General features: G+C 34.4%; 1 protein-coding gene across 1 annotated transcript in view; it reads left to right on the top strand.

The window, feature by feature from the left end:
* ESF1 (ESF1 nucleolar pre-rRNA processing protein homolog) overlaps positions 1 to 26,731 on the top strand; it is a 99,792-nt gene extending 73,061 nt beyond the window's left edge. Inside the window, exons 12-14 of the mRNA XM_044663411.1 lie at positions 20,950 to 21,026; positions 25,111 to 25,257; positions 26,128 to 26,731. Of these exons, the coding sequence (XP_044519346.1) occupies positions 20,950 to 21,026; positions 25,111 to 25,257; positions 26,128 to 26,421 (518 nt within the window). The 3' untranslated portion in view covers positions 26,422 to 26,731. The remainder of the gene's footprint in view (positions 1 to 20,949; positions 21,027 to 25,110; positions 25,258 to 26,127) is intronic.
* Positions 26,732 to 27,180: the final 449 nt, after the last annotated feature.

Raw genomic sequence — 27,180 nt, 5'->3', positions numbered from 1 at the left:
CCCAGTCCATAGGCAAAAAAAGGCTGGGAAAATGAGCAAACAGCAAAAGAAGCACTTAGCCCTCAAAGATTTCTGTAGGAATAAAGAGCAAAGCAAGAACCAACAGGATGGTGAGATCAAAGCAACCATATACAAAACTTAAAAGAAAAACAGAAATTGGTCTCAAGCTCTTGAAGAATTTAAAAAGGAATTAAAAAATCGAATAAGACAGGCCAAAGAAAAATGGGGTGGGGGAAATGAAAGGAATGCAAAAAGAAAATAACAGCTTGAAAAGCAAAATTAGTCATCTGGAAAAAGTAGCACACAAATCCAATGAAGAAAAAAATTCCATGAAAAGTAGAATAGATCCAGTGGAAAAGGAGGATCAAAACATCATGGAAGAAATTCATTCTTTAGAAATTAGAATTGTGCAAATAGAAGCTAACGACTTAATGAGACATCGAGAAACAATAAAACAAAATCAAAAGAAGAAAAAATAGAAGAAAATATAATTATGCTCAGTTTTGCTGAGTCTTGTTTTATTCTGAATGTAGCTCCACAATATTTAAGTTATTTTTTTCTTGTTGCCTATAGTATTTTTCTTTAACCTGATAGTTACAAAATTTAACAATGATGTTCCTGTTCATTTTCATATCTGGATCTCTTTAAGGAGGATGGTGATCAGTGGATTCTTTCAATTTCTTATTTTACCATCTGATGCTAGAATTTCTGGGCAATTTTTCTTGATAATTATAACTTTCACTACAGTTACAGAGCCCAACTGCAATAGTTTTTTTGTGTTGTTGTTTTTTTTTGTTTTTTTTTTTTTTGTTTTTTAAACTAAAAAAAGGCAGGGAAATGAGCAAATAAACAAAAGAAACAACATATAAAGTTATTTTGGTGGCAGTAAAGATCAAAACACAAACAAACTCAGAGGAAGACACTCAAGTCAGTCCTGCTGTATCCAAAGCCTTTAAGAAAAATGTGAATTGCTTTCAAGCCCAAAAATAATTAGCATAACAGCTTAAGAAGGATTTTTTTTTAATAAGAGATAGAAGAAAATTGGGAAAAGAAATGATAGTGATACAGGAAAGTCATGAAAAAAAGTTAACAGGTTAGTAAAGGAAACAAAAAAAATACTGAAGAAACTGATATCTTAAAAGCTTAGGTCAATTGATATAAAAGATGCACAAAAATTCGAATAGAAGAACTTAAAAGGCAGAATTAGAATTGGCCCTTTGGAAAAAGAAGTACAAAAATTCACTGAAGAAAAGAACTCTTTACAAAATAGAATTGGTCAAATGATAAAGAAGGTACAAATCCTTACTCAAGAAAATCATGCCTTACAAATTAGAATTAGGTAAGTGGAAGCTAAAGACTTCCTGAGACATCAAAAAAAAGTCACAAGAATGAAAAAATAGAAGAAAATGTGAAATATCTCAACTAAAAATGAATCCAGGAGATATATTGGATTATTGGACTACCTTAAAGCCATAATCAAAATTAGAGCTTAGACATCGTCTTTCAAGAAATTGTTACGGAAAACTGCTCTACTATTTTAGAATAAGAGGGTAAAAGAAATTGAAAGAATTCACTGATCATCTCCTGAAAGAGATTCACAAAGAATAATAACTTCTAAGAATATTATATCTAAATTCCAGAACTCACAGGTCAAGGAGAAAATATTGCAAGCAGCCAAAAATAAACAATTCAAATATTGTGAAGGATATTGATTCAAATGTTGTGTCAGGATAACAAAAGATTTAGCAGCTTCTACATTAAAGGATTGGAGGGCATAGAATCTGATATTATAGAAGGGAAAGGAGCTAGAACTTCAACCAAAAAACTTTTACCCAACAAAACTGAGCATGGTCCTTCAGGGGAAGTAATGGGTATTCCGTGAAATAGAGGACTTTCAAACATTCCTGATCAACAGACCAGAGCTGAATGGAAAATTTGACTCTCAAATACAGGAATCAAGAGAAACATAAAGAGGTAAATGGGAAAGAGGTAAGATGTTCAATAAGATTAAACTGTGTACATCCCTGAATGGGGAGATGATTCTTGTAACTCCTAAGAACTTCATAATTATTAGGACAATTAGAAGTAATACACATACACAGAGGGCAAAGGTAAGTTGAATATGATAAGATGACATAAAAATAAAATTAAGGCATGAGAAAGGGGAATGGATTGGGAGGAGGAGGAAGGGAAAAGTAGAATGAGAAAAATTATTGCACATAAAAGAGGCATGAAAGAGTTTTTACAGTGTAGAGGAAGATGGGGGAGTGTTGGGATCTGCTTGACAAATTACTCCTGGGTCAACAAACCAGTATGAGAAAAATTATTCTGAGATTACAAGAGGGCCAAGCTACCAGACAGACTGATAGGCAGGCAAAAAATCCTCTTGCTGGGCAGTGACAAAGTTTAATGATTTGGGGTACACACTTTATAGGGAAAATGACATAGGCTAAGGCAGTAATGGGCAAACTCTTCTCCGCAGGCCAGATTCAGGCCATAGTTTTCCCATCACTGCCTTAAGCAATTCCCTAATCACTGAATCTGGATATGGGGGCTAGCGATTAGGGAATTGCTTATGGCAGTGATGGGCAAACTCCAGCCTGCCAGGCCCATGGGGAATAGTTTGCCCATCACTGGGCTAAAGGATTAGGTAAGCCTTTTGCAGGGACAGTGGTTAATAATGATTTACAAGATGGAGACAATGAATTTGGATTACCTCAGTGGTTCTGAAAAGAGTTTTCTATAGGTGATGATTCAATGTGTCAGTATGTAACCATCTAACAAAGTTTCTCATAGAATTCTTACACCAGTGATTTCTTGAAAGAACATCTAGTATTGGGGAAAGAATTAAGTTCTCATGCTGAGGTGGAAATGGGGAGCTACATGTTTGACTACTTCTAGGTTATGCCTGTGATTTTACTGGGGGTTACAGGGGAGCTGGAGAGGGGAACTCATGAACCTTACTCCCATCACTATTGACTCAATGAGGAAAGAAAACACACCATCAATTAGGTGTAGAAATCTATCTTGGGGGCAACTGGGTAGATCAGTGGATTGAGAGCCAGGCCTAGAGACAGGAGGTCCTAGGTTCAAATTGGGCCTTAGGCACATTCTAGCTGTATGACCTTGGACAAGTCAAAAGGTATGGGTTTAAAAAAAAGAAAGAAATCTATCTTACCCTAAAGGAAAGTAGAAGGGTAAGGGAATATGAGAAGAGAGTGAGACTGATAGAAAAGAGGGCAAACTGGGGGGAGGTAGTGGTCAGAAACTAAGCAGGAATAAAAGTATGAACAGTGACACAGTAATAATAATGATGCAAAAAAAATTTTACAAGTTTATAATGAAGGCATTGAGAAATGAGTTGAAAGTATGAGAATACAAGTCATTCCCCTGTTGATAAATGATCAAAGGTTATGAACAGGCAGTCCTCAGACAACGTATTTAAAGCTCTATATAGCCATGCCCAAAAAAAAGCTTTAAATTAGTAGGAATTAGAGAAATGCAAATTAAAACAATTCTGAGGTACCACTCCACACCTATTAGATTGGCTATTACAACATAAAAAGAAAATGACAAAACTTGGGGAGATATGGGAAAAATTGAGACACTAATGCACTGTTCAGGGAGTTGTGAACTGATTGAGTCATTCAGTATAGCAATTTGGTCCTATGCCCAAAGGGGATACAGTTGTTGAAAAGGTAAATTGAGACTTGACCTAACAGTATGCCTTCCCTTTGAGACAGAGATCAAAAGGATGTCTCTCTCTCACTCCCTTATTTTGAGGACAATTAATTGATGAATCAAGAAGCCCTGCAAGGATATAACTGGTGACCAGGAATGTTTTGTGTGACTTGGTCTGGCAGGGCAGCTTCTACAAACCTCAGGGAGCAAGTGCCCTTTCAGGTTTCCTGAGCTGGGTCAGCTTAGCTTGTGTGATAAGGGATAACACAGCAACTGTGCCAGAGAGAAACAAAACACCTCTGGAAAGAGGAATGTCAGTTAGCTAGAAATTTTATGTTAACATAGCTTCCTTTAGTGTTTACCCCCTGGGGCAGTATGCAAGAGAGAAAGAGAATGTCAGTTGATTGGGACTTGACTTTGCCCTATCTAAGTAGACTCTTCCACTCTAAGATATCCCCTAAGTCAATATCCCTTTATGGCCAATTTGATCTGACTGCTATAACTTCTTTATAAATTGGTTTATTGAAGTGAATGATGACTAGATTGGATCAGGAAAATGGGCACAGGAATCCCTAGCCACCACCCCAATGGCTTACTTGCCCTCTGCCACAGCAGAGGCAAAGGTAATAATCCTCTCTAATCTAGATGGTTCAATATCTAAACTAATCCCTAGGCTAAGAAATCAATCAAGTCACTAGGATATTAGCAGATTTGAATTAGAGGTCCCTGCTGGCTCAGTTCAGTCTCCCCTCAGGGCAGAACCTCTCAGGTAGAATGTGTTTTGATTGAGTCTATACAGGTAGATCTCTAAGGATTGAGGAATCAGATAGGGGACTCACTAGTTCTTTCACAGGAATAACTTTTAGTTTAGGATTTGCTGGTGGTGTCTAGGAGCAAGTTCCTGATCTTTCTTTCCCCCACAGAGTTCCAGCCCCAAGACCCATAGGCTCCAACTGTCCCTTCACAGATTGGATTGGTTCTCCCACAATTCTCACCAACATTCCATCTCCTCTTCATGCTTTTCCTGCATCTGTGCATTGCTTGAAATCTTTCTGCAAATCCCTTTCCTCGAGTACATATCCTTTTTTTCTTTAGTTTTTTTATTTAATTAATTTGGGGTGTTTCCCCATGGTTACATGAATCATGTTCTTTCCCTTCCATCCTCTAAGCCCCCTCCTGTAGCCAATGAGCAATTCCACTGGGTTTTACATGTGTCATTGATCAAGACCTATTTCTATATTATTATATTTGCACTACAGTGATTAGTTAGAGTCTACATCCCCAATCATATCCCCATTGAACCATGTGATCAAGCAGTTGTTTTTCTTCTGTGTTTCTACTCCCACAGTTCTTTCTCTGGTTGTGGATAGTGTTCTTTCTCATAAGTCTCTTAGAATTGTCCTGGATCATTGCATTGCTGCTAGTAGAAAAGTCCATTATATTCGATTGTGCCACAATATATCCATTTCTGTGTGCAATATTTTCCTGGTTCTGCTCCTTTCACTCTGCATCAATTCCTGAAGGTTGTTCCAATTCACATAGAATTCCTCCAGTTTATATTCCTTTTAGCACAATAGTATTCCATCACCAGCAGATACAATTTTTTGCCACCACAAAGAGCACGGCTATAAATATTTTGCCTTCCAAATTGCCTTCCAAAATGGTTGGATCAATTCACAACTCCACCAGCAGTGCATTAATGTCCCTATTTTGTCACATCCCCTCCCAACATTTAATACTTTCCTTTGCTGTCATATTGGCCAATCTGTTAGGTGTGAGGTGGTACCTCAGACTTGTTTTGATTTGCATTTCTCTGATTATAAAAGATTTAGAACATTTTTTCATGTGCTTATTGATAGTTTTGATTTATCTGAAAATTGTCTATTCATGTCCCTTGCCCATTTATCTATTGGAAAATAGCTTGATTTAACTCCTTATAAATTTGAGTAATTAGACCTTTGTCAGAGGTTTTTGTTATAAGGATTTTTTTCCCAATTTGTTGCTTCCCTTCTAATTGTGGTTGTATTGGTTTTGTTTGTACAAAAACTTTTTTAATTTAAATGTAATCAGAATTATTCATTTTACATTTTGTAATATTCTTATCTCTTGCTTGGTCTTAAAATCTTTCCTTTCCCATAGATCTGATAGGTAAACTATTCTAATTTGTTTATCATTTCCTTCTTTATAATTAAGTCATTCATCCATTCTGAATCTATTTTGGTGTATGGTGTAAGGTGCTGATCTAAACCTAATCTCTCCCATACTGTTTCCAATTTTCCCAGCAGTTTTTGTTCCAGAAGCTGGGATCTTTGGGTTTATCCTACACTATCTTGCTGAGGTCATTTACCCCAAGTCTATTCCACTGATCCTCCCTTTTGTCCTTAGCCAATACCATATTGTTTTGATGACCACTGCTTTATAGTACAGTTTAAAATCTGGTACTACTAGGCCCCCATCCTTCACATTTTTTTCATTATTTTCCTTGATATTCTTGATCTTTTGTTCTTCAAAATGAATTTTAATATAATTTTTTCTAATTCAGTAAAAAAGTTTCTTGGTAGTTTGATAGGTATGACACTGAATAAGGAAATTAATTTGGGTAGGATTGTCATTTTTGTTGTTAGCTCATCCTACCCATGAACAATTAATGTTTTTCCAGTTGTTTAGATCTAATTTTAATTGTGTGGAAAGTGTTTTATAGTTGTATTCATATAGTTCCTGTGTTTGTATTAGCAAAGAGATTCGTAAACATTTTATATTATCTAGGGTGATTTTAAATGGAATTCCTCTTTCTAACTCTTACTGCTGAGATGTATTGGAAATATATTATAAATGCTGATGATTTGTGTGCATTTATTTTGTATTCTGCAACTTTGCTAAAGTTGTTGATTTTTTCCACTACCTTTTTAGTAGATTCTTTAGGATTCTTTAAGTAGACCATCATATCATCTGCAAAGAGTGGTAGTTTAGTCTCCTCATTGCCTGTTTTAATACCTTCAATTTCTTTTTCCTCTCTGATTGCTACTGCTAGTGTTTTTAGTACAATGTTAAATAGAGGTGATAATGGGCATCCTTATTTCACTCCTGATCTTAGTGGGAAGGCTTCTAATTTATCACCATTGTACATTATACTTCCTGGTGTTTTGGCCTTTCTATTCCTATATTTTCTAGTGTTTTGAATAGGAGTGGGTATAGTATTTTGTCAAAGGCTTTTTCTGCATCTTGAGGCAATCATGGGATTTCTATTGGTTTGGTTGTTGATATGGTCGATTATGTGGATAACTTTCCTAATATTAAACTATTCTTGCATTCCTGGTATAAATCCCACCTGATCATAATGAATAATCCTCATGATCACTTGGAGTCTTTTTACTAGTATTCTACTTAAGATTTTTGCATCTGTGTTCATTAAGGAGATTGGTCTATAGTTTTCTTTCTCTGCTTTTGATCTGCCTGGCTTTGGAATCAATACCATATTTGTTTCATAAAAGGAATTTGTGGAACTCCTTCTTTGCTTATTTTGTCAAATAGTTTGTATAGTATTGGGGTTAGTTGTTCCATCTGGCCCTGTGGATTTTTTCTTAGGGATTTTTTCTTAGCCATTCTTTGATGGCTTATTCAGTTTCTTTTTCTGATATAGTATTATTTAAGTATTCTATTTCTTCTTCTGTTAATCTAGGCAATTTATATTTTTGTAAATAATTATCTGTATCACCTAGATAACCATTATTTATTTCATATAATTGGGCAAAATAGTTCTTAATAATTACCTTAAATTTTCTCTTCGAGGTAAGGTCACCCTTTTCATCTTTGATACTGTTAATTTGGTTTTCTTCTTTCCCTTTTTTTATTAGATTAACTAGTACTTTATTTTGTTTGTTTTTTCAAAATACTGGCTTCTATTCTTATTTATTAATTCAATAGTTCTTTCACTTTGAATTTTATTTCTTTAAGTTTTAGGATTTCTAACTGAGTTTTTATCTGGGGATTTTTAATTTGTTCTCTTTCTAGTTTTTTAATTTACATGCCCAATTCATTGACCTCTTCCCTCCCTGATTTGTTAATATATGCAACTCAGGGATATAAATTTCCCCCTGAGTACTGCTTTGGCTACATCCCATTTGATTTTGATATGATGTTTCCTCATTGTCATTCTCTTCAATGAAATTATTGTTTGTTTCTATGATTTGTTATTTAGCCAACCAGTTTTGGAGAATCATATTATTTAATTTCCAATTAATTTTTTATTTGCCTCTCCATACACCCTTACTAATTATTTTTATTGTATTATGATCTGAAAAGGTTGCATTTATTATTTCTGTTTTTTGCATTTGTTTGCCATGTTTTTATAGTACATGGTCAATCTTTGTGAATATACCATGTGCTGCTGAAAAGAAGGTGTATTCCTTTTTGTCACTATTTTTCTCCATGTATCTATTAACTCTAATTTTTCTAAGATTTCATTCACATCTCTTACCTCTTTCTCATTTATTTTTTGGTTTGATTTATCTAGAGCTGATATAGGAAGTTTCAGGTCTCCCACTAGTATAGTTTTACTTTTGAAATATTGGTGGGTTTTAGGGGATGTGTTAGATGTTTTATTAGGGCTAGTAACAGAAGATAAAACTGTTTTGGGAAGGGCACCCAACCCAAGTGAGGCAGAGCCAGACACTGAGGTGACACACACAGACTACTAAGTTATGAAATAATAGTTGTTTTAATAAACTAGGGACAGGTTAGAAGGGATTGGGATAAACTAAATCTAATGTTAACTACCTACACCTCCTCCTAGATCTAAACATCTCTTCACAGAGATGTGTCTTCTGGGTGGTTTTCCTATCCTCTCTATATAACCCAAATTTCTGTACTCAGCTAAGCTAACACTAACAGCCCACACACATACCCCGCCTTTGATGGTTTTAAGGAAAGGATCTGTGTAAGTCTGACAGGGCCCAAAGATGGACCAAGGATCTAGGCCAGGCTCACGAACAGCTGTCAGTTGTCACAGGATCAACACAGGAACTCAGCAGATGTCAAATAGTCACCAGGGAAACAGAATAATCCAAGCAATGGGTAGGATGGGAAGATAAGGCAAGAAGAAAGCCACAGAGAAATAGCTAATCTCCTTAGGTCAAACCCAGAGAGAGAAAAGCCACAGCCCTAGGCCTAACTGTCTCTCTCCAACAGCCCTGCTTTCCAGGATTCCAGAATCCTGCCCTCTGCTATCCATCAATAAACTTACACATCTTAACTTTTCCTATAATACTTTTTTCTTCCTCAAGACCCAGTAGTTTCTCCTTTGAAAATTTGGATGCTATACCATTTGGTGCATACATGCTGAATACTGCTGTTTCATCACTGTCTATACTACCTTTTATCAGGATGTAATTACCTTCCCTATCTCTTCAGATCTACTCTACTGTATATATCTTTTATATATATTTTTGGCATATTATCTTTTCCATTAGAATATCAGCTCTTTAAGGGCACAGACTATATTTTTTATTTTATTTGTATCCCCAGAACTTAGTGAAGTGCTTGATACATAGTTAGCCCTTATTGATGCTTGTTGACTAATTACCCAGCAGAAATTTGTAGTGGAACAAATGAGTAAAAAAACATTTATTAAAGACTTATTGTGTGCCAAGCACTCTGTTAAGTCCTGGAAAAACAAATATAAAGTTAGACAATCCCTTTTCTCTAGGAGCTCACATTTCAGTTAAATAAAATAACACATGAAAGAGTTCAGCTGCAGGGCAGATGGTCAACTTAGTTTTTATCTTGGCTATTTGATGTACTCCAACATCCTTCAGAGCACATCTGGAGTGCTATCATTGAATTCTAGGCACCATATTTTAGAGGAGGACATTGATAAACTAGGGAATATCCTCAGAAAAAGACAAAAAAAAAATTTGGTGAAAGAACTTGAATCTGTATTGTATAAGAATCACTTGGAGAAAATGGGGATGTTTATTCTTGAAAAGAGAAGACTTACAAGAATCATAAAAGCTGTCTTCTAGTATTAAATGACTTTTATATGGAAGGATTAAACTTGTCCTTGGTCTAGATCATAGAATTTGAAGAGCACTAGGTTGTAGGGGAGCAAATATAGATTAAATATCAGGAAGAACTTTCTAATAATTAGATTTATCCAAAAGTGAAATTAACTATCTCAGGAGGTATAACAAGCCCCCTTGTCAGTCTTTTAGCAGACTGATAACTGCTTGTCAAGTGTGTTTGTGTAAGGTTATTCTTTCAGGGATGGATTGAACTTGGAGGCCACTGTGGTTCTTCAGTCTATAAAATTTTCAGTTCTGAGATGTGTCATTTACATAGTCTGACAGATATCTAAAGAATTAGAAATGGTTTAGAATGGGCTTTAAAAACTATAGTTATTAAAATGAACTGTATTTGTAGAGATGGCTCAGTCTTGTATAATAATCCCCAATAGTTTTCCCCTTTGTCTAGAATAGTGGAAAGCAGAAGGAGACATGAATATCCATTTTATGCCTACTACTTTGTTACCATAAATGACTGAAAAAGTCATTCATCCTCTCTGGCTGGCTCTCTTTGTTAACCTTTTTTTTTTTTTTTTTTTTTTTTTAAATTTTAAACCCTTAACTTCTGTGTATTGACTCATAGGTGGATAGGTGGAAGAGTGGTAAGGGTAGGCAATGGGGGTCAAGTGACTTGCCCAGGGTCACACAGCTGGGAAGTATCTGAGGCTGGATTTGAACCTAGGACCTCCCGTCTCTAGGCCTGGCTCTCAATCCACTGAGCTACCCAGCTGCCCCCTTTGTTAACCTTTTATATAAAATGAAGGAGTAGGATTTGATGATTCCTGAGATCCCTGACAACATTAGGTGGGTAACAAACATTTATTAAGTGCTTAGTATATGTGAGGGAATCTGCTACATACTGGGGAATACAAAAAGAAGAAAGGCAGTCCTTGCCCTTAAGGTGCTCACTTCCTAATGGAGGAAGACAACATATTAAGATAATTGGAGAGACTGGTGGGATAACAGATTCCTAGGTAAGATATGGTGACAGAATCCTTAAAGTCAGAAGTGATAGGGGAATGAAGCTTTGCTCTCTGTGCCCATTCCCCAGAATAAAGGCCCCAAAAGGAACTCACAGGTGGAATATAGTGTCTGTCATGACAGAAGGACACTGTAAGGTGAAAGGGCAGCTTAATCATGTGATAACATCTTTAAGGTCCACAGGACATAAAGTATAGTAATTATAACAATAACTGATCTTTATATAATGCTTTCAAGTTTGCAAAGTATTATCTTGGTTGAGCCTGAAAATTTTGTGAGGTATGGATCTCATTAGCCCCTCATTACGTTCAAATAAAGAAACTGAGACTACAAGTTTGTGACATGCTAGTGATAAAACAGCTGTCAAGTATTGAAAGTGATAATCATGTCCTCCTATCTCCCAAGTCTAGCACATGGTTCAGTCACACTCTTTCTTCTGAATCCATGAATTTATAAACTGCTAACCTCTGTTTATATGCCACTTAATCGTCTTCAATTCTTACACTCTGCTGAAATACATGCTTTAGTTAATTGAAATGAACAGAAAAACACTTAAATCATTTTGGAGAACTACATAAATCTCATCTTTTGTACATTTCCTTTACATTTGTCCCTACTTCTCTTGTCCTCCCCTAAATTTGCATACTTATCACAGACATTCTCAAAAAGCCATGATGCTGGGACGGAGCAAACTGGCAATGGAAAGAGACTCATTTTATGAATTTTCTCTACTTTTTGACCCTGGTAACTGGTGGGCCAGAGTGATTCTTAACTAGGAAATCTAAATTACTTTAAATTATTTCCTGGTGGTTATATCTTTAAGTACTGACTTCATACTGATCAAAACAAGGTTAAGATGTATTAAGAAAAGCAGTATAATATGTGAGATTCTTGTGAACTGGAAAGGAAAATGGAAACTTAGCATACTCTGCTTTTTATCATACCTGAACAGTTATTTCCAAAAGTTGATGGATTTGAGCCAATTTCAGGAAACCAAGTTTGCATTGGAGATATATAAAAGATTGTAGTTTCCTTGTTCTAATTGCAAAGATTTTCTTTGTTGGCATCCTGGTTAGGTTGTAAAGTTTAGGATAAAGTTAGTGGGATAAATTTAGTGATCTTGTACCATTTTATATATCAGGATTCTTAGAACCAGTGTCTTTAAATTGTAAACAAGATTTTTAGAGTTGAATTGGCAAAAGTTTCCTGGGAAAATGAATATAAAATTATCATAGCTTTTAAAATACCTTATTATTATTATTGTTGTTGTTGTTGAAAATGAATATAAAATTATCATAGCTTTTAAAATGCCTTATTATTGTTGTTGTTGTTGTTGCTGCTGCTGCTGCTGCTGTTGTTGTTGTTGTTGTTGTTGTTCTGAAATGCTTCCTAAAAATAGATCTTTATTCTTGGGCTTGCTATTTTTTTCTAAGAGGGAATTTTCTGAACATATTTCCTACCTTGTCAAGATCCACTTTATGCTACATTTAAATATCTTTACATAAAGTAGTATTAAGGCCTTTTCTCTCAAAAATATATAGTCCCAGAATTCTAAAATCTCCTCTGCCTCTTTTTTCCCTAACTCCCAATTTTTCCTCTTAGTTTTCAAATCAATGAAATAGCAGATAAATTTATATCTCCTTTCATACAAATTTTTTTAAAACCCTTACCTTCCATCTTAGAATCAGCTCGGTATTGGTTCCAAGGCAGAAGAGTGGTTAGGGCTAGGCAAAAATGGGGGTCACAAGTGTCTGCAGCCCTGTTTGAACCTAGGACCTCCTGTCTCTCAATCCACTGAGCTACCCAGCTGCCCCCAATACTTTATTTTCCAATGCTTACCTGAAAAGTCTGCAATATGGAGCATGATAAAGATTGCTGATATTCACATAGATTTAGTTGAGGATGACCCTCAATAATCTTGTATGTCTACAGAATCCCCAGGAAAATATATATATATATAAATTTTTATTTACAAATATCTATAAGCTATAAGGAAGAATAAATGGAAAATGAGAACATTGTTTTTGAGTTATTGAACCAGGTCAGTTATGCTTAGAGAAGAACTTAACAAAAATTTGTTGTACACCCACTGCATTTAGGGTACCCCAGTAGGCATAGTTATGAAGAGTTGGAATTTGCATCTATTTCACCATTTTGTAGCACAGAATTATATTTATGATGTTGAAATAAAATGGCCCAGGTGGGCTATATTGGTACATTAATTTGTAGTGTTCGTTGTAAATTGTTTATTGCAAAGATACATTTTACTTTTTTTAGTACTTCTAGAATAAGGGATGTTGGGCCAATTCTCAGTTACTAAAACCAGTAGTACAACTTGTGGATTATTTTGGCATTTTCCTCTATTCTTTCTCCCTTTTGCTCTTTTCTCTTTGGCCACTTCATTACTTAAAACCTTCCAGGTTCAGAAGTTGAAGAAAGTCAAATTTATGTAGGGCAGTTAGTTAATTGATAACAGTTCTCTTGAAAGTATTGGAAAGTTAGGTGAACTAAATCACTATAAGAGTATCTATTTCAAGTCCTTCCATTATGTGGGACAAAGAATCATATACCATTTGGATATACTGCACCATTGCCCAAAGCCATTTCTTAAAGTCATGAAGATAGACCTGTAACCTCCAAAGGATTGGAAAATTAAAGTCATTGATACCAGATTTGGTATTTGGCCCTCATTAAGTTAGAATTTAATGTTAATACTCTAGATTTTTTATAATTTTTTCTTCAATGATGAACTTTGTGATTTTTCTTCTAAATTTCCTATAAAATGCATACCAAATGGAATTTTTAAAAAATATGTTTATTTGGTTTCAGAAAGCCTAATGGCTTTGGTATTATATTTTTTCACAAAGGGAACTAAGTTTCCAACCCTATTTTAATGTGCTTAATTTTGTCTTGACCATTTTACATACTTAATAAAGCATTAATTGGATTGAAGCAAATGGGTTTTCCATTTCAACTAGTTCAGAATGAACTACATCATGTATTAGTTGTAATTCAACAAGAATTTATGAGGCATTTGTTATAGGCCAAGCACTAGGGAGACAAAGCAAGGTGGGGAAAAGAGCTCAAGGAATTCTCATCCCCTTGGGGAAAACAGAATGTACAATTATAAATAAATACAAACTACAAGGGGAGAGGGCACAGGTCTAATCACAAAATTAATCTAACAATAAAAAATAGATTCCATAGTATATAGTGAAGAGATAGGAAATAGAAGGGTAGGAAATGGAAAGGGATAGATATTGCCATAGATGGATACCAGGTAGTAAGGATTAGTAGGTAGAGCTTGGTTCTGTGCGTCTTACAAATTAAATCACTGAGATTCCAAGTAGATCTGTAAAAACAATAGATTGTCACCTCTTTCACAGTAGCAAAGATAATGTTTTGACTTTTATTGGTCATGTATGTACGACATTGAAGACTATTTGCATTTATGTGCTCTAAATATTCAGAATAAAAAATAAGAAAAAGAAATTGTAGGAGCTGAAAATGTGTGATTATAGGATATTTGGTGAAGTTTTTCCTTTTTTTTTTTTTAATATTTCATAGAAGGTCTTGAGACAGGAATCTTGGAAGAGAAAAAATGAAATACTGGATAAGAGCTACAGTTGCCAGCTAGACAGGAACTCTTACCCATATATGTATACAAAGTGCCTTGCAAACTTAAAAACTCTTTGTAAAAGTCGTCATTGCACTCTGTCTCCCCTTTTTCAAATGAAGTTTTCAGTTTAGTTTACTTTTTTCCTATGGGAAAAATTCTCTGGTTTTCATAATGAAGGTCAAAGACAGGACTAAAAGTATTTCGTTCATAAGAATCCAGTTTGCACACAAGATTCTAAAGAAAATCTCCTCAGTGAGTAGGAGATACCCAATATTAATAAATCTATGCCTCCCTTATGTTTCTAATTTTTTCCAGAAGAGTAATACTAGTGATTGCATTAAAAATTACTCATTACTGTACCTAATTGACTTTATACTTTCAACTTTATATTTTCAACCACATGGAATCAGTCCAGATATACTTCTTTTCAGTGGTCTTAGTAGATGTAGTTTTATTACATGGCAATGGAATCATTAAAGAATAGAGATAGAGTTTCAGAGTAAGGAATTTAGATTAATTTCCTTTCATATTCCTGTCCAACCTGAGTCTGAATAATTTCCAAAAGAGGGGAAAAGTGTTAAATTTTGGAATTTGTGTTGTTTTTCTGACACTGCCCATCAAGGCATATATTAATTCTTTATTTGGTCTCCATTCTTTACCCCCTAAAAACTGATTATATTAAAATCAAATATAATCTTTAGCCCCAGAAATCTTTTCCCCCTTGCCTATTCAATAGACTTTCAGGTTTATTTTTATGACATTTCACCAGGTTGTTATAAAACCTGGAAAAGCTCATTATCATTTCCCACTGCTATATATGAAGATCTATTTTATCATCATCATCATCATCATTATTATTATTATTATTATTATTATTAATCACATACAGCCTTCTTTTTATCCTCCTGCACATGTAGCATTCTCACTGACTTCAAAAGAAATTGTTGCCCTGAAAAAATAGGCAGCAATGTTAAGAGTTTGGACATCAGACCTTGGTAAAATGAAGTTTCAACTGTAGTCACTTATAGGAAAGGTATCAATCAAATATTTATTTTAAGTTCCTACTTTGTGCAGGCAACTATGCTGGGCAAGAGATAAAAAGACAAAAGTAATCTAGATAAAAGACAAGGGTTTTTAATGTATATTTATTATTCTACATTTTGAATTAGAGAAATGTTTGGTAAATATGTCATTATTACTTATTATTAGAGTATAGGTTTACATTTCTCTGAATGATATGCACTATAAAAATCTATATGAACTTCCTTCAAAAAGCCAAAAATCCTACTTTCTACTAGACACCTTTTGCAATCCCCATTAATATTACTGCCATTCCTTTGAGATTATCTCCACTTCATCTTTTACATATATCTTGTTATTATATAGTTTCTCCCCCATTAGATTGTGAGCTTATTGAGGGCAGAGCTATTTTTGCTTTTCTTTGTATTCCTAGCTTTAGCTGGAAAGTTCCTAGGAAGACTTTTTTGAAACAAATACAACTAATGATGGTTATCTAGGAAACAGTTATTTACTGAAAATGGTCAGTGTCTGATTTAAACAAAATGTGCTTCTTTTCCAGTAATTTGGTGAAAAGTCAATACATAAATGGGCACACTAGCTTCAAAAGACATTGGGACAAGAAATAAAAAGGGAAGACTTTGAGCAAAAGTGGTAAAATGCCATTGAAATTCATTTTTTTATTTTTCTGACAGCAAAACTTTGTTATTCTTTAAAATTTTTTAAATAGAGAGCCAGGGTTGTGGAGAAGGTATAGGAAGCAAGAACCCATCTGATTTCTATCAAATTACCCTCCCCAAAACTGTGATATAATACCTCAAAATTCTGGAACAGCATAATCCACAAAAAGAGAAGGTGAAATAATTTTTCAGCTTAAAACAACTTAGAAGGCTGGCAGGAGGAATCTAGTACAGTAGGCTGGAGGTGGAATGCAGCATACCACGGTAGGGTCTCACTTATAGCAACAGTGTTGGGTGGAGCTGGATGAGCAGCAAAGATTTCTGAAACTCTGCCACAGATAATAAGGATAGTCAGACAACTTCTTAGAAAGAGATTACAAGGATCTCTTTGCTAAAACTGGATGCAGTACTCATTGCCCATATACAGAACCAGGTCACAGCCCTGGGGCACAGTCATAGGGGGAAGGGGAACACCAACATACACCAGTACTTATAGCCACAAGCTTGGAATGGTGCTCTTTTCACCACTGTTAAAAGTGCCCAACTAGCAGTTTTTTAAAATAACAGTTTTTAAAACTAAAACAAAAGAAAAAGGCAGAAAAATGAGCAAATAACAAAAAAGGAAACTTAACATAGAAAATTATTTTGGTGACAGGGTATACCCAAACTCAAAGAAGACAAGAGTCAATATTGCTACATTCAAAATCTCCAAGAAAAATATTGATTGCTCTTAGCCCAAAAAGAATTAATGGAAGAGCTTAAAAGATTTTTAAAAACAAATAAGAGAGGTAGAAAAACAATTGGGAAAAGAAATGATAGTGATAAAGGAAAATCATGATAAAAAAAAGTCAATAGTTGGGTAAAGAAGGCACAAAAAATACTAAAGAAATTAATACCTTAAAAAATAGAAGAGGCCAATTGGTAAAAGAGACACAAAAATCCAAAGAAGATAAGAACTTTTTTAAAAGCAGAATTGGTCAAAAGGGAAAAAGTACACAAAAATGCACTTGAGTAGAGCCTTTTGAAAGACCTAATTAGCCCATTGGGAAAAGAGGTGCAGCCATTCACTGAGGAAGAGAATAATTTACAAAATAGAATTGGCCAGATGGAAAGCTCACTCAAGAAAACCAAACTTTAAAAGTTAAAATTGGGTAAGTGGAAGCTAACGACTCCATGAGACATCAATAAAGGATGAAAAAAAAAGAAGAAAATGTGAAATATCTCATTCAGAAAACAACTGATCTGGAAAATAAATCCAGAAGAGATAGTCTAAGAATTATTTGACTGCCTGAAAGCCAGAATCAAAAAAAAGAATTTAAACATGATTTATCACTTGTTTATTTGCCTATATGTTTTAGGGTTTGGCCTTTACAAGATTATTCACTTACAAAAATGAATGATACTACGTGTATAAAACCCAGATTGAATTGCTTACCAGCTCTGAGGGGGAGGGGGAAAGCAGAGGGAAACAATTTGGATCATATAAATTCAGAAAACTCATATAGAAATTTATTATTAAATTAAGAAAAAAAAATTTAAAAGAAGAGAAATAAGCCTAGACATCATCTTTGAAGAAATTATCAAGGAAAACTTCTCTGCTATTCTAGAACAAGAAGGCAAAATAGAAATTGAAAGAATCCACTGATCATCTCCTGAAAGCAATCTCAAAAGGATAACTTCAAGAATATTATAGACAAATTTCAGAACTAATAGGTCAAGGAGCCAAAAAGAAACAATTCAAATTAAAATAATTTAATATTGTTAAATATCAATTTAAATGTTGTATCATGATAACACAAGATTTAACAGCTTCTACATTAAAGGTTTGGAGGGCATGGAATCTAATATTACAGAAGGAAAAGGAGCTAAGATTTCCACCAAGAATCATTTACCCAGCAAAACTGAGCATTATCCTTCGGGGGAAATAATGAGTATTCAGTGAAATAGAGGACTTTCAAATAATCCTGATCAAAAGACCAGAGCTAAATGGAAAATCTGACTCAACTACAAAACATAGAAAGGTAAACTGGAAAGAGAAAAGATGTTCAGTAAGATGAAACCATCTACATCCCTGCATGGGGAGATAATTCTTGTAGCTACTGAGAACTTTGTCATTATTAGAGCTGTTAGAAGGAATGTACATAGACAGAAGGCAAAGGTATAAGTTGAATATGATGAGATGACATAAAAATAAAATTAAGGCATGAAAAAGACAAATGCATTGGGAGGGGGGGAGGGAAAAATAGAATGGGATAAACTCTTGCACATAAAAGATAAATGAAACAGCATTCCCAGTGGAAAGGAAGTTGGGGGAGGTGGAGAGAAGCACATGAGCCTTACTCTCATCACAATTGGCTCAGTGAGGGAAGGATATACAAAATCAGTTAAATATAGAAGACTACCTTACCCCACAGGAAAGTAGGAGGTGAAGGGAATAAGAAAAGGTGAGGTGGAGTGATAGAAAAGAGGGTAAATTGGGAGAGGTGGAGGTCAAAAGTAGTAAATAGAATGGAGAATAATACACAGTAATCGTAATGGTGCAAAAGTATTTTTCAAGACAACATACAGAAAGAAATGAGCTGAATATATAAAAATATAAGTCATTCCCAATTGATAAATGAACAAAGGTTGTGAATAGCCAGTTCTCAGACAAAGTAATTAAAGCTCTTTATTGTCACGCAAAAATGCTCTAAATTACTATTATTTAGAGATTATAAATTAAAACAATTCTGAGATACCTCTCTATGCCTATCAGATTGGCTCTTATGACAGAAAAGGAAAATGACAAAACTTGGAATATATAAAATAATTTATATCAAAAAAGTTTTTGTACAAACAAAACCAACCAAAATTAGAAGGAAAGCAAAAAACTGGGAAAACTTTTTTATAACAAAACTCTCTGATAAAGTTTTAATTTCCCCAAATATATAAGGAACTAAGTCAAATTTACAAAAAAATCAAGCCATTCCCCCAATCAACAAATGGTCAAGGGATATGAATAGGCAGTTATCACATGAAGAAATCAAAACTATCAATAAGCACATGAAAAGTGTTCAAAATCCCTCCTGATTAGAGAAATACAAATCAAAATAACTCTGAGGTGTACCATCTAACATCTAGCAGACTGGTCAATATGGCAGCAAAGGAAAGTGATAAATGTTGGAGGGTGTGTTGCAAAATTGCAACACTAATACACTGGTAATGGAATTGTGAATTGGTCCAACCATTCTGGAGGGCAATTTGGAATTATACACAAAGGACTTTAAAAGACTGCTTGCCCTTTTACCCAGCCATACCACTGCTGGGTTTGTACCCCAAAGGGATAATAAGGGAAAAGACTTATACAAAAATATTTATAGCTGTGCTCTTTGTGGTGGCAAAAAATTGGAAAATGAAGGGTTGTCCATCGATTGGGGAATGACTGAACAAATTGTGGCATCTGGTGGCGATGGAATACTCTTATGCTGAAAGGAATGATAAACAGGAGGAATTCCATGTAAACTGGAAAGACCTCTAGGAATTGATGCAGAGCTAAAGGAGCAGAACCAGGAGAACATTGTACACAGAGACTGATACATTATGACACAATCAAATGTAATAATAGAAAAATTAGCAGCAATGCATGACCCAGGACAATCCAGAGGAACTTATGAGAAAGAATGCTATTTACATCTAAAGAACTGTGAGAGCAGAAATGCAGAAGAAAAACATGATCAATCAGTAGTTGGACTGGGGATATGATTGGGGTTTTGGCATTAAAAGATCACTCTATTGCAAATATAAATAACATGGAAATAGATTTTGGACAATGATACATGTATAACCCAGAGGAATTTCTTGTCAGCTCTGACATGAGGGAGGCATGAGGGCTGGGAAAAATCATGAATCATGTAACTATGGAAAAAATCTTCTAAATTTAAAAAATGTAAATAAAACAATTCAGTAGAGCAATTTGGACCTGTGCTCAAAGAGCTTAAACCCAGAGATGCCATTATTAGGTTTGTATCCCAGAGGGATAAAAAAGCAAAAGGGGAAAGGTCCTAGATGTACAAAAATATTTCAAGCAGCTTTTTTCTAAATGGGGCAAAGATTTGGAAAGTAAGAGGATGTCCATTAATTGGAAAATGACTGATTAAGTTATAGTATATGTTTATAATGGAATTCTATTGTCCTGTAAGAAATGACAGGCAGAAGGAGCTCAGAAAAGCCTGGAAAGACTTATATGAATTGAAGCAGAGTGAAATAAGCAGAACCAGGAGAATATTTTATTGTACAGCAACAGGAATATTTTATAATGAACAACTATGAATAACAGCTATTCTCTGCAAAAGTGATCCAAAACTATCTCAAAGGATTCATGATTAAAAATGTCATCTACTTTCAGAGAAAAAGAACTGAGTCTGAATCCAAACTAATGCAAACTTTTTCACTTAAAAATTTTTTTCTATTTGCATTTTCTTCCAAAAAAGAATATGGGAAAATGTTTACATGATTACACATAAAAAATCTATATGAAATTGCTTACCATCTCAAGCAGGGTTTGGGGAGGGAGAGAAGGAATGAATTCAAAACTCAGTATTTTTTGAAAAATGTTAGAGCGGGCAGCTGGGTGGCTCAGTGAATTGAAAACCAGATCTTAGAAACAGGAGGTCCTAGTTTCAAATCTGGCCTCAGACACTTCCTAGCTATGTGACCCTGGGCAAGTTACTTAATCCCCGTTGCCTAACCCTTACCACTCCTCTACCTTGGAACCAATACATAGTATTGATTCTAAGGCGAAAGGTAAGGGTTTTAAAAAATGATGGAAACTGTTTTTACATGTAATTGGGGAGGAAATAAAATTTAATTCATTTAAAAAAAAAGAAAGAAACTTTGGTTTTAAAAAAAACTCAAAAATGTCTTATTATTTCAGGTACAAAGAAAAAATCCAAAAAAATCTCCAAGGATGAAAAGACTCCAGAAGAAGAAATTGAGATGGAAAGACAAAATGTAAGCGTTCAGAGCTATTACACACCCAGTGGGCAGTCAACATGTTTCAATAAAACATTTAATGTGTCTGTATATTTCAGCAGTGCATCTGAATATAAATGTTCATAAAAATACATATTTAACTTTATCTGCTACAAAAAGGAAAACTTGATTCTTAGCCACATATAGCAATATATCCTTATCCACTATTTAATTATTGGGTAGTTTCATAGGTTATTAGCTATCTTGTTGTTTTCTGCACATACTACTTAATCTCCCAACTCCATGGCTCTTCACAAGTTGTCCTCCATGCCCAGGAAATGTCCTCCCAACTCTCTACTCTTCTTCCTACCTTTCTTCAAGACTTAGTGCAGATCCCACCTTCTGCAGAAGGTCCTTCCTGCATTGTCATTATTATCATCCTTATCCTACCTTCCCCCTGTGACTGCCTTCATTTACTCTGTATATATCTTGTATCTTTAATTTTTTGCCTGTTCTCTTTATTATTAGAATGTGAGCTCTTTGAATTTCTGACCTATAATTTTGTCTTTCTTTGTGTTCCTAGAACTTCCCACAAAGCCTGGCATATAATAAGCAATTATAAAATGCTTATTGACTGACTGACTGACTAAATATGGACTAGTGAATCAACACACATTTTTATGGCCAATAAGTTTTAAGTGAAAGGCTTCCAATTTTTCTGGTGCATGCTTTGCTTTTTCCTTTTTAAAAAAATTTATTGATATCTCTTGATTATGTATTATTTTCATTTCCCAATATATACTTTCCCCATTACCTACCCTGCAAAATATCCCTTGTAATAAATAATAAAAAAAGAAAGAAGGGAAAGAATAATTTGGCAAAACTAATCAGCACATCACCTAAGTACATCATGATGTGTAGTTTCTACTTTCAAATCTTCCACAGCTATAGAGAAAGAAGGGGGAAGAAGAGGAAGGTGCACATTATTGTATCGCTTCTTCAGAATCGTGCTTAGTCATTAGAGTTTCACAGCAATCAATTTTGGTTCTTTGTTCTTTCCATTAATTTCATTATGTATAACATTTTCCTGCTTCTGCTTATTTCACTTTTGTTGTGCATAAATAGGAGGCAGCTTGGTAATAAGAAGGGGCTGCTAAGCCTCACTTGGGCCTGACAGGCTCTGTTGGCTGAGTCTGCCAAGCTAGCTCTGAAACCACAAATGATAGAAGGATCTTGGCTAGTGAGTGATGTGTTTGCCTAGGTAGTTACCCCGTGCCAGTGACCCCCAGGACTTATGAGGTTCAGCTTAGCCAAGCCTATGCCTCTACAACAGTGCCCAAACCAAGAATCTAATGGAAGTTGTATATGTGTTTAAGGACTCCTCAAGCCCCTGGCTTGGAGTTGGATTCGATAATAAGGGGTTGGTTTGGGCTGGTATAGATGTGCCCAATGCAGTTTGATAAATCTTTTCCCCTAATTAGCTGTAGATGTTCACCAATTAGGAAAGGAACACCAATCTTCTTTGTATTGAACTGCAACAGGATTTATTTGCTTATCTTAAGGGTTAGGAACAAGGAAATAAGGATAGAGGTTTGGGGAATGCTAAGCTATCTAACTGAATAAGGTGATCTAAATCAAATGGATGATGAATTGATAATAGGCTGGAGTTTCTTCTCCCTCTCTCAATCCCTGGCTTGACCTGGCTGTGGTACCACCCAAAGGATAAGGAAGGCTAATTGTATTCTTATTAGCTGTAGTGGTATCTCTCTCAGCTCCATTAGTAGCAGGTAGAATAACTTCCTATGGCACTCAGATATAGATGCTGGATTGCAGGTCTATAGCCTCCCCTCCCTTCAACCACCCTCCCAGAATTCTCAAAACTGAGACCTCTTGCGCTATTGTCCAAGGGTATTTATAGGGGTGGTTCCATTGTCTTTTGGCCCTGGCTCACACCACCTGGGCACATTCCAAAGTCTTTAACCGACATTCCTGTCGCTCAAGATGTCCTCCATCTTGTCCCAGTAGTTCCTTATTACATTTTGCATCAGTTCATATAACTACATTTTTTTTCATCTTCATCATTTCTTATAGTACAGTAACATTCCAAATGCCCTAGTATGATTTTTTCCATTTTCTTTTTTATTTTTTTTTTAAAACCCTTACCTTTCATCTTAGAATCAATACTTTGTATTGGTTCTAAGACAGAAGAGTGATAAGGGCTAGGCAGTGAATTTTAAGTGACTTGCCCAGGGTCACACAGCTAGGAAGTGTCTGGGGTCAAATTTGAACCCAGGACTTCTCATCTCTGGGCCTGCCTCTCAATCCACTGAGCCACCAAGCTGCCCCCTGATTTTTTCCATTCTCAATGTGATGGGTGTCAGCTTTATTTACAGCACTTTGTTATTATAAAAAAAAAGTGCTGCTATAAATATTTTAACATATGGTGACATGAACTCCTTGGAAGTATGTGCCTTACAATTCTGGAATCTCTGGTCAAAAAGTATGGATATTTGAGTCACTTTCTTAGCTTAGTTCCAAAATGCTTTTTAGAATATTTATACCAGTTCACAGCTCCATTAGCAGTGTATTCCTAATGTCTTTATTATACACTTTTGTTTAATCAAGTACCTGGTATATTTATGCCTATATATATAGCTATATAGCATAAATATACCAGGTACTTGATTTTATATATATATATCAGAACTTAAAATAGATATAAAAGTTGCAATTCATTTAGTTAATTAAAACTTGAAACTTGGCAGTATAATCAGAACTGAATTTTATAGTCTTTCTCATTGAGATTCTGGTGACTTTCAGGCAAAATAACTAATAAAGGAAATATTGTCAAACACTCAGTTAAACAGATGATATACATTCAGGCAATGTATTTAGAGAGGAGACTAATGCTTTTAGTTTGGGCTCTATTAGACACTTTGTGGCCTTAGGCAAACCACAGAACTCTCAGTGCCCCATTTTCCTCATTTGCAAATAAAGATGATAGAATGTAAAATCTCTAAAATACTTTTACTTTTAAAATGCTGAGATTCTATGACTTAGGCACAAAAGATCAGTACATTAAAAAATAATTGAGTAACCTTGTTAATATCAAGTTGTCAATCACATAAAATGAGTTCTAATTGCCAAAAACAAACTGATAAACATTTCTAGGGAAAACAAAAAATTTTAATGTCAGTTTTGCCATAGATTAAACACTCCAGCATTTATGAGGAGAGAGATTATGCTATAAGTGATACAGAAAATATCTAACAATATTATGTAGATTGCCAAGAATTCTATTCTAAAACTTTTTTGAAAAGCTGTCTTGACTCTTAAAATTACCAAGAGAAAATAAAGATTTAAAGATCACTATATTCTCAATTTTTTTCTATTTGTTTCAAACGTTAAAGTATTTTAATATATTCTTTTATTTACACCCCACATTAAATACACTGAAAGAATAGTCATTTTTCTGCAGACATTTTCCAACTCTAGTATAAATTTGAAGATCACACATGGTTTTTAAGGATAAAATATTTTAATTATTTGGGATATAACATTTAATTAGTAAAACATAAAATTGAAGTAAAAAGGTAAATATATTAAATAATATAAATAAATAATAAATAGTAAATAATAACTGTTGTATTAGAGAAAAACATTTTTAAATTCCTAGGGTTTTTCATTTGTTTGTTTTCCAGAAAAATCAGGAGTATTTAGAGAGGTTAAAAGCCACAATAAAATACTTTGTTGTATTCAAACACATTTACTGGTTCACTACCCAGAGCCCTACCTACCACAGATTTGCTAGGCTAAACTCTCTTTGTTTTAAAAGGTGTGGGTGTATGTATGGATGTGAGGGGATAATGAAATGTTCTTTTGTTTTAAAATACAAACTTCCTCCCTCACCTGTTCTCAATGCCATAGTAGCTTCAAAAGACTTTTTGCATTGTTGCAATTTGAAGACTTCTGGTTTTCTTTATGATGGTCTGTAATCAGTTTACAGATGACAAATGTTACCCTGGAGCTTTAATGATTGAGTTCTCTTGTTAGAGAGGGGACATCTGTGTCCCATACTCCATTGGTAAGAAATCTCTATGTGAACTATTTCTTCTTGCAACAGGCTGAAATGGCTTTGCTTGTGATGGATGATGAAGAGGATGGCAGGAAACACTTCAATTACAACAAGATTGTAGAGCAACAGAACCTGAGTAAAAAGAAGAAGAAAAAACTTATGAAAAAGAAGGAACTATTGGAGGATGACTTTGAGGTAACTAAGAGACATAAAAGTTAAAGCATTCTTCAGTAAGACCACACTAGTTATATTTAGGAATACATTGTTTTTTGTTTTTTGGTTTTTTTTTTTTAAGAAAAAATTTTAAGAGTGGATTTGTGTTCAAAATCATCAATAGTAGCTTCCTTGATAGGTTAATAATCATATCTAAAATATCTCATGATTAAATTCAATTGTCTATAATGTTTGCTGTTATTTTTATTGCCTTCCATATTAAAAAACAAAAAGGCAGTGCCAGAGGCTCATTATTAGTAGATACTTTGATTTATATTTTTCTTTTAGAAGTAATGTTGCTATCAGCTATTCATACTTTTTGTGTGTATGTGTGTGTGTGTGTGTGTGTGTGTGCATATGTGCACATCCATACATATAACCTACAACATATATTTTCAGAGTTTTTTGCTGGTGTTAGAGGGAAGTCTTTGGATGTGGAAGAGTGAATTTCTTTTGAGAAGCTTAATGATCCAAATGGGGAATTTATTTATTACCTTGACCTCAATAATATAATGTATGTTCTTACCTTTTAAATCCTTTACTTCTTTTTATTGGCATCAAGATTGATCATACCAAATATTTTAGATTCAATGTGCTTAATTCCAGTCTTTAGAATCAAACCTCAATGGAAGAAAATTTTTTTTTAAGATTATATATGTTAGGAAAAGAAAGATAAATTATTTTAATATCTTTTCTTTATTCCTGGTGCTCTGCTAGGCATTCTAGGAGAGTAAAAAATGGTGGTGTGGTACCTACTTACAGAGAGCTTTCAGTCTATTAGGATTTGATCCTTGACATTTGTTATTACTGAATTGTTTGGATTGATTTTATTCTTTCTGCTCAAATTTGTAGGTTGATGTTTCAGATACTCGATTCCAAGCAATGTATACTTCCCACTTGTTCAATTTAGATCCTTCTGATCCTAATTTCAAGAAAACAAAAGCTGTAGAAAAAATCCTAGAGGAGAAGGCTCGGCAGAGAGAACAAAAGGAACAAGAACTTACAAAGGCAATAAAGAGAAAAGAAAATGACCTGCAAAAGGGAACAGCAAAGAAATCCATAGATCCTGCTTTGTCAATGCTAATTAAATCTGTCAAAAACAAAACACAGGAGTATCAAGCAAGGAAAAAACAGAAAATCAAATAACTTGTTTTATTTTGGTACATCCTAAATGCATTCTTCCAAATTGAAAGAATGAATTATCTTATGACTAAAGCTCCTTCTGGCATAGAAATTAAACTGCTGATTGTTTTGATATTTTTCTCCATGAATAAATCAAAGGAACATAGATTTAGAGCTGGAATGAGTCATAGAGGCCAATCTCTTCATTTTACAGATGAGGAAATTGAAACTTAGAGATGTTAGTAAGTAACAGAGCCAGGAGTTGAACCCTTTCTCTCTAAATCCAGTGTACTTTCCAATATACCATTTGCCTATAGGTTTTTTATCTTCATACACCAAATTCCTTATTCACATACATGTGGACTTGAAATTTTATAATTTTTTTGTAAAATCAAGTCAGATACTAAATGAGAATCAGTAAAAATAATTGTAATATATATTTAAAAGTTTAGTTTGTGAAGAATTGGAATTCTATAGAATCTTTTATATTTAAGTTGGATAGAATTAACTTCCTATTATTTACTGTAGCAAGTCATCTGCAGATCATTTTGATTATAGTAATCTGGAAGTCTCTTAATTTATTTATCTAGTCTTAAAGGGTAGTCAAGAAAACATTGTGTGTCCTAATAGATATAATACTGGCCTTTCAGACAGAAAGACCTGGATTCAAATCCTGCCTCTGGAAATTTATTCTCTTTATGACTCATGATTAAGTCTGATAACTTCCTGAGCTTCAGACAACTCTTTTAGACTTGTCCAGTGCATTCTAGACAAGTTGCAATC

This window comes from Gracilinanus agilis, chromosome 2 (genome assembly GCF_016433145.1).
Source record: "Gracilinanus agilis isolate LMUSP501 chromosome 2, AgileGrace, whole genome shotgun sequence".
Lineage (NCBI taxonomy): Eukaryota > Metazoa > Chordata > Mammalia > Didelphimorphia > Didelphidae > Gracilinanus > Gracilinanus agilis.
Note: the sequence above shows the minus strand (reverse complement) of the source record. Positions and strands in the feature narration are given on the sequence as shown.